Source organism: Octopus sinensis, linkage group LG27 (assembly GCF_006345805.1).
Source record: "Octopus sinensis linkage group LG27, ASM634580v1, whole genome shotgun sequence".
NCBI lineage: Eukaryota > Metazoa > Mollusca > Cephalopoda > Octopoda > Octopodidae > Octopus > Octopus sinensis.
This window is the reverse complement of record NC_043023.1, coordinates 18032194-18044936: the sequence shown is the minus strand read 5'-3', so window position 1 is coordinate 18044936 and position 12743 is coordinate 18032194. Positions and strand designations below refer to the sequence as shown.

Below are 12743 nucleotides of genomic sequence, written 5' to 3'. Positions count from 1 at the left end.
GATAAACGCGTATGAAACTAATCAGCGATGTACCCAAATGATATGCCAAGTTCATTCAAATCTTACTACAATTCAAAACAGTCCAGGAAAGCAAATGCCATGAGAAAATCAACTACTAGTAAATTCAAACCACGACAGACAGGGGAGATCACCTTGAAGCCGTTAATTTTAAACCAACAGTGACAACACTTACATGTCACCTGAGGAAACACAACTAGATCTCATTGTGCAAAGAAACAGTTGCATAATGAAGCATCTCTATTCTTGGAGGACTCCATTGCGTGGAAACGTTGTAGCGATTACTCCTCCTTGTGGCTTCAAATTCTTCATTTTTGTAGTCACCCACGATGAATGTCCAAATATAAACCAGGAAGTACGTATGATACTTTTACCGGATAACACAAGGTAATTCTGAAGATGGAAGAGTTTTATGCTGTACTCTACCACGTTTTTAAAGGAATATACCGTAACTAAATACATATATTCGACATCTAGTCTTTCTAGGGAGTAAAGATTTGTAGGAGTGGATTCCCAGTTTCCTCGCTCCCGCCCCTTTTAGTGGCTTCTTACGACCCGCTGGGAATACGGCGGCTACGTTCCACCGGTCCACTTCGAGTCGCAGGAGATGTAGAGGAGGAGGAATAGGTGGCCTTTAGACAGGCAGTAATGAGATGTGTCTCTAAGGTATGTGGTACACGAGTGGTTGGAATGGGTGTGAGGAAATGTAGTGAGTAGTGGAATGAGCAGGTAAGGGACGCGGTGGAAGGTAAGAAATGGGCCTTTGAAGAGTGGTTGCAGAAAAGGGAAGGAGAAGCTTAGCATCGCTACAGAGAAGTCAAGAGTAGAGTCAAGAGGGTGATGAGATGGCGAAATGGGAAGCAAATGAGAGGTTCATGATAAAAAGTTGTGTAAGAAATAAAAAGATGTTTTGGAAAGAAGTAGAGAGAGTAAGAAAGGTGGTTGGAGAAAGGGAAGAATGTGTGAAGGATGTAAAAGGGAATTTGTTGAAAAGAAATCCGGATGTACAAAGGAGATGGACAGAGTATTTTAGTGAGTTGTTAAATCTGGAGGATGATAGGGTGGCAAGTATAGTGGCTGTAGGAGGAGAGAGAAGAATGCCTGTTGTTGGAAAATGAAACTACAATTTAATTCGAAGGGAGGAGGTGACAGAATCCTTGAGGAAGATCGCTAAGCGGAAGGCGCCAGGTATAGATGGTTGTACAGTGCAATCCTTAACGAAAAGAGGAGTGACAGTGATTTAATGGTTACTGAGGCTTATGAATGTTTGTTATATGGCTGGACTAGTTCAGTGCTTGTATAGTGCCACTGTACAAGAGGAAATGGCATAAATGTGAAATTTCAAGGGTAAAAGTCTATTGTGTGGCTGGTAAACTGTATGAGAGAATACAAATTGAAAGGATAAGAAACCAGACAAAGAACGTATTAGGCGAGGAGCAGTGCGGTTTCAGGAGTGGAAGGGGGTGTGCAAATCAAATTTTCGTTGTAATGCAGATGAGTGAGAAGTTTTTGGCAAAAGGGAGGGATGTGTATTGGGCCTTTATGGTCCTAGAAAAGGCATGTGACCGTGTGAATAGGGATGCAATGTGACAGGTGTTGCGGTTGTATGGAGTAGATGGCAGATCGTTGAGAGTTGTGCAGAGATTTTATAGAGAAATTATGACATGTGTTAGAGTGGGTGGTGTAGTGAGTGAGTGGTTTTGTGTGAGGGCAGGCTTAAGACAGGGTTATGTGATGACTCCATGTCAGTTTAATCTACATATTGATGGTGTGGTGAGAGAGGCGAATGTTAGTACATTTGGTAGGGGGCCCAAAATGGCGGGGGAAGATGGAGAGAAACGGCATGTAAGTCTGTTGTTATTTGCTATTGATACAGCACTGGCGGCGGATTCGGAAGAGCAACTGGGAGTTTAAAGGAGTATGTGAGAGGAAGAAACTGAAGCTAAGAGTAAGGTGATGAGATGTTCGTGAGATGGAATGGATGTGAGTATAAATGGTGAGGTGTTAGAGGATATGAGTGTTTTTTAAGTATCTGGGATCACATGTGACGACGGATGCGGGTTTGGTTGATGAAGTGGGATATAGAGTGAGATATGACAGTAAGATACTTGGAATTGGTAAAGGTATGTTGAGAGATAAAAGCGAAAACAGGTGTTATGAGGGTGAGATGGTGCCGATAATATTATATGGTGCAGAGACGTGGAGGCTAAGAGTGGCGGAAAGGAGGCGACCTGATGTGTTTGAGATGAAATGTTTGAGGGCTATGGTTGGTGTGACGGAGATGGACTGAATGAGGAAGGACGGGCTGCGAAGGCGAGGATGAATGAGAGAAGATCTACCATAGATAACATACAACATGGATAGATGAATGCTGAGTTGGTTTGGCAATATGGAGAGGATGGATAAGGAGCGGATGGCAAGGTGGGTGATGAAAGCAGAATTGGTAAGGAGCAGAATCAGAGGCAGACCTCGGTTTGTGTGGGTGGATGGATGGGTGAATGGTTGGATGGATGGGGTAAGGAAAGCATTTGGTAGTTAACAATGATGGAGTGAGAGAGACAAGAAAGTTTGTAAATGATAGGATAGCTTTGAGATTGTTTGCAGGCGGATGAGTGAGTTTGTTGTTGCTCAAAGAGGTTTGGAACCAGCATGATGCGACGGGGTTAAAAGAGCATATGCGGTAGGGCCCCGCAGCTGATATTGGGGGATGCGTTCTATGCCTTGACCCGAGGATAGGACCAGACTCGCCTCTTTGAGTTGAAAATTGAATATATATATATATATACTTTATTTATAAGCAGCAGAAATTCAACAAAACCTCTTACTCGGAGTTTCACGTTCGAGTACTCGTTGAGTACTCTTTTTCCCACCTTGTTTCACATTTATGTGTTTACTCCGGTATATATATATATATCTGTAGTGAGAATTAAACAAAAACAAATGACGAAGACGAGTGTGTAAACAACAAACAGATGTATTAGTTTAACGCTCAGGAATAGAAAAAAGTCTTTTACGTTTCCAGCCTACGCTCTTCGTCAGAAAGGAACACAGAAATAAACAAGGAAAGAAAACAGAAAAAGGTTTAGTGGCTAGCTATCTATCATGCCGAATGCCGGACAAAAGGGTTACACACGAGAGCTAGGAAGAAGGGGAGATATTAAAGTAGTGGTGATGCTAAAAGGAAGGACCGCGTGCGTATAGAGAGTGTGTATGTGCGTGTGGAAAGGGACTGGCGATCTTGAAGTGTGCGTGTGTGCATGTGCAGGTGTGTGGATGATGGTGCAGGTGCTGAGAAGTGGTCAGTGCTAGTGTGCGCGGAGTGGTGTGATGTGGTGTGGTTTGTTGGTGTGTGTGGTGAGGTAGTGTTGGGTGTGGTGGTGTGTGGTGTGGTGGTGTGTGATGTGGTGGTGTGGTGTGGTGTGTGATGTGGTGGTGTTGGGGGTACGGGAAGCATGGGTTGGGTCTAAGGGGTGGGGTGGGGTGGGATGGGATGTTTAGGGATGTTGGGATTGGAATGTTCATCGAATACTTATGAAATGTTTATTGAAATACATTTCATTATCAGAATATTATTATTTTATTAACGTTTCCAATCTGATAGTCGTTCGGTCCTCGCTCCGCTTATAACGTGAAGTAATGCAATTTCAAGCCTCATGAAATACCAGATATTTCTGCGCACTTTCGTTCAATGACTACCTTCAAATCATCGACTGTTGCTGGTTTTGTACTGTAAAACCTTATCTTTTATGTGTCCCCATAAAATGAAGTCCAGGGATGTGAGATGAGCTGAATGCAGGCTGTATTCTGCCGAAACTTCTTGTTCCAAATATTTGTTTGGGAAAATCTCATCAACGTAAGTCATTAAATTATTTTGATAATTTTGGGACGTCACAGCTTGCTGGAAAAAATATTCCACCTCTTCAAATTCCTCTTCAATGCTTAACATGACAGATTGTCGCATCAAATTCAAGTAAATGGGGCCAGTTACAGTGCCATCAACAACAAATGCTCTTATTAATCAATTTTGATACGACGTTCCAAACTGTAACTTCTAATAGATTAATTGGATGTTGCTTATTAATATTAAGATTCACAGGTCCCAAGTGGATACCATAGTAGCGATTACATAGAACGATTTCATTTAAATATAACGGCATCATTTCAAACAATCTTAGTTGGAAAATAAGCACCTTTAATAAATTTTTGCTCAAAACCAATCTGTTGGTCCAGAGCATCTTCCTTTCAATCATAGACTCTTCTTGGAATGTAGATTTTCCAGTAATAACACGTGAAAATGCGTTGGTATCATTTTGAAATTCCGATTTAGCGTCTCGTTTGCCGCACAGAATTCATTCAACTAGGGCAATACATTTCTAGTACACTTTATTGCTTTGTGAGGTTCAACGATGTCCATGGGCTTCCGAAAAGTTTTTTTGTGAATTTTCTGTACAATTCCGTCTGCTTCAAATTTATTTCTAAATTGAGTAAGTCGCAGAAGTGAACCTGTTTGAATTTTCCTCCTAAACCGTCATTGCACTTACACCGCATATTCAATCTTTCAATGACATTTCAATAAAAATTTCATATAGTTAAAGCTGTATTCATTATTTCTAATATTTTGAATCTAAACTGAAAATGAGGTGTCGGCTGTTAATTTGTGTAAAGTTAGATGTATTAATGGTGAAAAGAAGTGAAATTAAATATAACAAAAAAGAATTTATACACGGAGGTGAGTAGAATGGGTGTTTTTCTTCGGTCCTTGTTTGCTATGGGTTAATCCTGTAAGTTATACTTTCTAGTTCAAAATTGACATTTCCACATTACCAAATGATTTGGTACTCAGAATGGTAGCATCTAAAAGTTTCACTTTTTGAATTCATGAAACACCCGAATTGTGAAAATTTTTCAGCTAAGCGAAGCCTATTTGTACGTCTCAGTCACCTTGACTCCATAAGATTGAGACGTATACAGAATAAATAGACAACGTTTATGGCCTGAACTAATTTGTGTAATTAAAACAAAATTAGAAAAAGAAACAGCTGGGAGTGGTGAGAAGCAGGGATTTCAACGAAGAGAATTGCAAAATAAATTGTTGATTTACCGAAAGTTATTTCGATTTGAAAAAGGTAAAAAAACAGATGTGTGTGTGTATGTGTATGTATTGTGTGTGTGTGTGTGAGTGTGTGTATGTGCGTGCGAGCGCGCGTGTCCGTGCAATAGCATCACCTATTTACGATGATGCTGATGATCGCGACGACGACAACAAACATAATGATGGTGATGATAACACCAATGTTGATTGTCATGAGGATAGAAATGACATGAAACACTCTACTTACTTTCATTAATTAACTCCATGTTCCGTTGTTGCAATCCCAAATCACGCAAAGTCTGTGATGTCTGAAAAGCTTCGAAAACTTGTGTAAAAATTTGGTCTTTAGTAGTTGTACGTAGTACTATGCAAGTAATAGTAAATACTTCGCTATTCTTTTCGAAGCTGAAATAGGATTTTTAAAAGATATTACAATATATAATTAGTTTAAACGACACTCACCAGAATTGTTTTACTTACAAGGAAATCTAACTTGTTTCCATGGAAATGTTCTTGTCCTAATCACGGAAATCTAAATTCCATCATTATATAAAATTGATTGACAAAACAAACCTTCATCTACTGATGATGGATATCAGTGTATAAAGACATAATTCCTTTGCTTTAGTATGACTGCTACTAGTACCTTGTTAACTCCTGATGTCAGTATAATCATCTTTGTCACTACTCCAAGACAGAGAGGGTTGTGGCTCTATTAGAAATAAAGATAACCATCCATCTGTCCATATATCTATCCGTCCATCCATCCATCCATCCATCCACACATGCAGACACGCATAGACAAGTAGAGAACTTTTTGCCCACTCAAGATCAGCAATAATATATGGCAAAGCTGAATCCACCTGTGATACAGGCATAAACCGCCTAAAAGATGACATTAATTTTGTTTCCATTTTGGTTGCAGAATTGTTCTCTGTGAACGAAAATGTCAGTGTTCTTAAGGTCGCTCGGCTAGGAAGATTCCAAGCGAACCCAACCGCAGATACTAGACCACGCCCAATAAGGGTAATCTTTTCTTCTGATCGGGAGGCTTCAGTCTTTCTGAACAGAGCTCAGACGCATGCCTGGGAGGACCCCAATATGGGTTTTCGCGAGGAATACTCACTAAGAGAGAGAATTCGCCGGAGGAACCTGATATCCGAACTAAAGATGAGGAAAAAAATGGGAGAGAAGGGTTTACGAATCCAAGATGGACAGATAATCAAGTCCTACCTCTGGTCCCATGCTGTAGTGCTGACAGGGAAAGTGATGTGAGGGCAAATCGAAGTGAAGTTGATACCCCCGTCAACGATGCTATCTCTGATGCCCTTTATTCTGCTTGTTCCCCAACTCCCGCCCCTCAGACTTCACAGCTCAGCATCGTCTACACCAACTCGTGCTCCTTATTCCCAAAGTTCAGTAACTATTTACACTGGCCATACGTGACTCCCCTGATGTGATAGCTATCACCGAGACTTGGCTGACTCCAGCAGTAAAGGACTCAGAAATCCACCTGCAGGGCTACGTCCTTTTCAGATGTGACAGAGGAAAAAGGCGAGGTGGAGGTGTTGCTGTGTATGTTAAGTCTGAGCACAAACCGTCCTGCGGTATTCTACCCACAAATGCTCAACCTACAACAAAATTCGATGCCGTCTATTGCAAGCTGAGCCTATCTGAGTTTTGCCTGCCCGTGTTGGCTGTCTACAGGCCGCCTCTAGCCGACCCCCAGGACGATGCTCATCTACTCGAAGCGATAAGATTCGTTTCAGCTTCGCATGACTGCTTGGTACTAGACGACTTCAACGCTCCCGCGATCGATTGGCCCGCATCAACTTGTACAACATCTTCCCGGTTCGGCCAGGCCCTTCTTGACGTGGCTGAAGATTGTTTTCTATCGCAACATGTTGAATATCCGACAAGGCATCGGTCTGGGCAGCAGCCATCTATGCTAGATCTGGTATTCTCCCGCTATCCAAGATCAGTGTCAGACGTATCTGTGTGCGCCCCTCTTGCCAAGAGTGATCATGCGGTCCTGAAGTTCGTCATGCACACAACTTTTTCCACGCCCACGATTACTTCTTGCCACCACGTAGAGTCTTCTCTGCAATTAATCTTGAAATTCTAACCGAGGCTTCCGCGCTTCTGGACTGGCGATCCCTGATGACGTTGTCCTCAGTTGACGAACTATGGTCATCCCTCAAAGCATATGTAATCTGTTTGACTGACCAGGCAGTTCCCGTTGGGCTTCCCAAGAGGAAGAAACACAAGCCCTGGGTGACGAAGAAGGTTAAACGAGAACGTCGACTCAGAGATATTGCTTGGGCTGAATTCAAAAATCTGGATTCGACTGCAGCTTTTGAGGTGTACAAAACTCAACGAGACCGAGCCGTGAAAATTGAAAAGAAAGAACGCTTCAGTTATGAATACAAAATTGCGGCAAATGCCAGTAGCAATCCAAAAACCTTGTTTGCCCATGTCCAGCGGAATTCCCGCCTGAACAACCAGATTGCAACGTTGATAGACTCAACAGGCGTATCGATTGAGGACCCTTATCAACAGAGTCAATTATTTGCCGAGGCTTTTTCAACTATTTTCAAACAAGATGATGGTCGTGAACCCCCTCCATTTGATAGATCGGTACCTCCAATGCTTCGATTGGTCATCACGCGGGACGAAGTCAAACGTGTTATTCAAGACCTCGATGTCAACAAGGGTCACAGCCCTGACGGCATACACCCACGGGTTATCAAAGCGTTGGCTCCGGTCATCTGCGAGCCCTTAACACGACTATTCAATATGTCATTCGCGACGGGTGTTATACCTGCAGACTGGAGAACAGCGATAATCTGCCCAATTTTCAAGAAAGGGAGCCGCGAAGACCCGCTTAACTACCGACCGGTTTCCCTTACATCAATAATCAGCAAGATGTTCGAAACCATCCTTAAGAAAAGTATGATGCTCCACCTCCTAAACACAGCCTCGATCACTGATTCCCAACACGGCTTCGTGCCGAAGAGATCATGCTTGACCAACTTACTAGTAATGGAAGAATTGGTGACGCGCATCCTCGATGATACTGATGCTGTTGACATCGTTTTATTGGACTTTGCCAAAGCTTTTGACTCGGTAAACCACCGCCTACTACTTGTCAAGCTTCAAGCATATAGTTTCCATCCGGATATTGTACGATGGGTTGGTGCCTTCCTCTCAGATTGCTCCTTCCAAGTTCAAGTTAATGGTTCGCGGTCCGACGTCTCCAGTGCGAGCAGTGGCGTGCCTCAAGGTTCAGTGCTTGGGCCCTTGTTGTTCTTAGTCTTCATAAATGACTTGCCCGACGACTTCACGCAACACACCCTTCTATTTGCCGACGATATCAAACTGGTCGCTCCTCGCGGTAGTATAGAGGATCTTCGTCGATGCCTCCACCAAATTTGGAAGTGGTCTAACGATTGGGACCTGTGTCTGAACGTGTCAAAGTGCTGTCATCTGCCTGTCGGCTCTACTCCTGCAACTCAACTTGATTTCGAGCCGGGTCGTCTGCTGCTGGAGAGGACCGATCAGGTAAAGGACCTGGGTATCTTGGTGGATTCCTCCTTTTCGCCTTCGGCCCAGTGCGTCCATGCTGCCAACAAAGCGTGCGGAATTCTGTTTTTGATTCGACGGTCATTCGGAATGCTCACAGCAGCCATATTCCTACCACTCTATGTCACGCTGGTGAGACCCATATTGGAGTATGGGATTCAAGCCTCTTCTCCTTATCTCCTCAAAGACATACAGCATCTCGAAAGAGTCCAGAGGCTGGCTACCCGCATGGTTCATGGTCTCAAAAATTTGTCCTACGAAGAAAGGCTGAGGACGCTCGACCTTTATTCTCTTGAAAAACGCCGCCGCCGTGGTGATCTCATTCTCGCCCACAACATCATAAGCGGGAAGTGTAACCTCTCGAAAGAGCTGTTCTTCACTCCTGCTCCGGAGCGTCGGCTGCGGGGTCATTCCGAAAAGCTCTACCTGCGACGATTTCATCTCAATCGAAGGAGAGGAGCTTTCTCCGTCCGGGTTGCGGATCCGTGGAACAAGCTGCCAGACGAGATGGTGAAGATGCCGACGACCGCTTTGTTCAGAGCCTCCCTGGACCTCAAGTGGCCTGAACTCTTTACATGAACACCACCCTGTACTTAACTCCATGTCCCCCTACATGGCCTTGCTATTTGCTTTTGAGCCAAATTAACTAACTAACTAACTAACTAACTACTTCAGTCAGTATTCCATGCAAAATATCCTGGCTAAGAAAAATTCAAGCGAGGATTACGAGAATCCTTATAGATTAAATTCCTAGGCTGCTTCATATAAATTGTAGATCAGAGGCGATTCACTAAACAATTGGTCGGTAGATTATTCGCGTAATATAATAGTAATCGTCTCCCTGCTGTATACTTACACATAATACATGCGTATATATTTGTGTGTCCGTGAGTATATGTTTGTGTATGGGAGTGCGTGTGCGTGTCTATATATTACTAACCTATATAGGTTAACAGTTAATGAGCTATTTTAAATACAAACAATTTAAGAAGCATAAGTTATCATCTATGAAGATATATTTTGCCAGACTGAGTCTTGTTCCTGATGATAAATTATTTCGTAGGGAAGGAAAAACGCGTTATATGTTTAGAGAATAGGAAAAACTAGCGGGAATCCAATTGTATTTTCAGATTCCAGGAGACAGTATTGCGAATTACACAACAGAGCACCAACCGCAAGTGGAGGCGCAATGGCCCAGTGGTTAGGGCAGCGGACTCGCGATCGGAGGATCGCAGTTTCGATTCCCAGACCGGGCGTTGTGTGTGTTTATTGAGCGAAAACACCCAAAGCTCCACGACGCTCTGGCAGGGGTTGGTGACGACCCTTGTTGTACTCCTTCGCTCCAACTTTCTCTCACTGTTTTATCCTGTTTCGTGTACCCGACTTCCTGCACAACCGCTGAGCCTGGCGATGCTCTTGGTGTCGGGGGTTGACCTGCTTTCTCTTCTGCGGATCTTACGAATAGCAAAGGACCACGTTTCGGACCTCTCCCACTACAGCTTGCGAAATCTGGGACGAAGACCGCTTCGCTCAACAAACCAACAAACAAAGCACCAACCGCACAATCTTATCAAATGAGGTAGTTTAATCCATTTTCTTCTAGCTTTTAAATAAGTGGTATTACTTCGGAGAGTTAATCGATCAGTCACTTAACGCTAGAGGGATACAATACTTCACATATATTATTACACACATTCTACATACGTCAATAATATATACACTCACATGCACAAATGCAGTAATGAACTCCAGATTACTTTGCAGCAAAAACTATCCCGACAGATCAAACTATAATTTATCTTTTATCTTTGACATGTTTCAGTCATTAAATTGCGGCCAGGCTGGGGCATCGCCTTCAAAAATATTTAATCGTATGAATCGACACTTTCGCAAAAATTTTATCTGCCTTGCGATGTATGTATGTACGTACAAGAGGGGTAATGAAAAGTTTCTGACTTTAAGGGTATACATACACACACATACATACATACATACATTTATATATATATATATATATATATATATGTGTGTGTGTGTGTGTGTGTGTGTGTGTGTGTGTGTGTGTGTGTGTGTGTGTGTGTGTGTGTAATTTCAGCCGTATAATATAAAGAAAATGGAGAGATTGCATACACCAAAATCAAATTATTTACATAACTGTCGATTATGTAAGGTCTATAATCGTTTCAATATTCACCTTCATTAATTTTACAATCAATAATTGTATTATGAACTTATAAGGTAGAGATCTGTTCGGGGCGAAAATCGACATATTTCCATTACATCCTAATAGAGTGTTCATCATAATATATAATGTAGGAAACAGGAGATAACGGTGTATTAGGTGACACGAAAATAGAAAGCAGAAACAAGTTCTCAGGAGGGAAATGGTGGAAAATAATTGGAAGAAAACTAAGCAAAAAGTTAGGTAATTATCGAGAAAAGAAGACAAAAGGAAACAGTTGAGCAGGAAAAATATGTGAAAAGGCAGAATATGATTATGAAAATAAACATAAACAAAGGTATGTAAAGAAAACTCAACAAAAGATGTACAAGGAGAGACACAATGTAAACAAAATAAGGCCTTAGCAAAGGAATTGAGGCAGGACAGAAATAGTAAATGTTTTAGGGAACTAAAACCACTTGAAACATGCTAAAATAATATTCGAAATGCCTTACATGATCGGAAATATAATTTCGAAGTCCTCAGGGCGTCATAGTGATATCATATGAAACTGACCAGTGATAAGCAAGTTACTGGATATTGTTTATCAGCCAGTTTCATGTGTTAGTGAATGGCGTTGGGTAAATTTAGTGATTACAGCAATTTATAGAGGGGTGGAAAATGGCAGATTCTGATTTAGATAACTCCTGCTCTCTCTCACATTCTCTCTGCTCCCCACACACACATACATACACTTATATACACTTTATTTCCTCTGTCTCTCCCTGTATATATATGATCCAATTGCCTGACGTGCTCATCTTTACCCTAATCGAAATTGCTTGCTTTGGACTCTGCCCTGCGTATCCTAACATCTTTCGCAAGGCAGAGTCCAAAACGAGCAACTTGGTCAAGTTAGCCATGTGTGTGTGTGTGTGTGTTCCGTCATCAATGGCGGAATGTGGTCGCCCAAGAATAGGAGCAGTTTCCACCGGTGTCCGACCACATTTGAAATGGCGATACCAGTGCTTGACTACGTCATAAAATGGTGCGTCGTCACTATAAACTTCTTTCATCTCATCGAAAGTCTCTTTTGGTGTACGTCCTTTCAAATATAATATCCTGTTCACCAATCTGTATTTAACCGCTTCCATTATAACATCTTAGTCCACTTCAGTAGCCGTAAAAGACAAACGAATACTAGTGGGAAGCTAAATTTACAAAGTGACATGTAGAGCCATGTATGATTATAATTATACAAGTTCCGTTTCCTGTTATAACCGAAAGTGGGTAAAGGGAAATCTTTAAGGATCACCCCTCGTAGTTCACTCTATATATCTACACGTGAGTCTGTTTGTCATTTTAATAATATTTATACAGTTCGACATCTAACTGAAAGTATAGTATTGTCATTGTAATATTTAATACATACAGTATAAATAAACATAGGAATATTTTGAACAGAATGTTTTAAAATTTGAACAAAAGTTATAAAATGCATTTTGCTTACCCACAATATTGCACTTCGAAATTTCCTGCCAAGTTTGATAACTCATGCTCCATCTGCAATAGTTTTATACATGGGTATATTACATACATATATATTCACATATGTATATATGTATATATATATATATATATATATATATATATATACTTTATTTTAAGCAGCAGAAAATTCAACAAAATCTGTTACTCTGAGTTTCTCGTTGCCGTTCATCAGACAGTTTTTGCTAGAATGGAACATATATATTAATTCAATCTATACTCTTACAAACGCTACACCTTTAAAAAGAAATGGACTTGTTTGATTGGCCCTTTAGAAAAAACGGTCAATCTTCGAGCGATAAACAAAAAGGTCAAAAATATATGTATATATATATAAAAAAA

At 41.5% G+C, this 12743-nt stretch overlaps 1 protein-coding gene across 1 annotated transcript in view; it reads right to left on the bottom strand.

Moving 5' to 3' along the window:
• Nucleotides 1-12743, bottom strand: part of LOC115225268 (adhesion G-protein coupled receptor G6-like) — a 1160637-nt gene that overhangs the window by 679661 nt on the left and 468233 nt on the right. Inside the window, exons 15-16 of the mRNA XM_036513960.1 lie at nucleotides 12364-12416; nucleotides 5358-5515 (exon numbers count right to left, since the gene is read on the bottom strand). Coding sequence (XP_036369853.1) covers nucleotides 5358-5515; nucleotides 12364-12416 — 211 coding nt within the window. The remainder of the gene's footprint in view (nucleotides 1-5357; nucleotides 5516-12363; nucleotides 12417-12743) is intronic.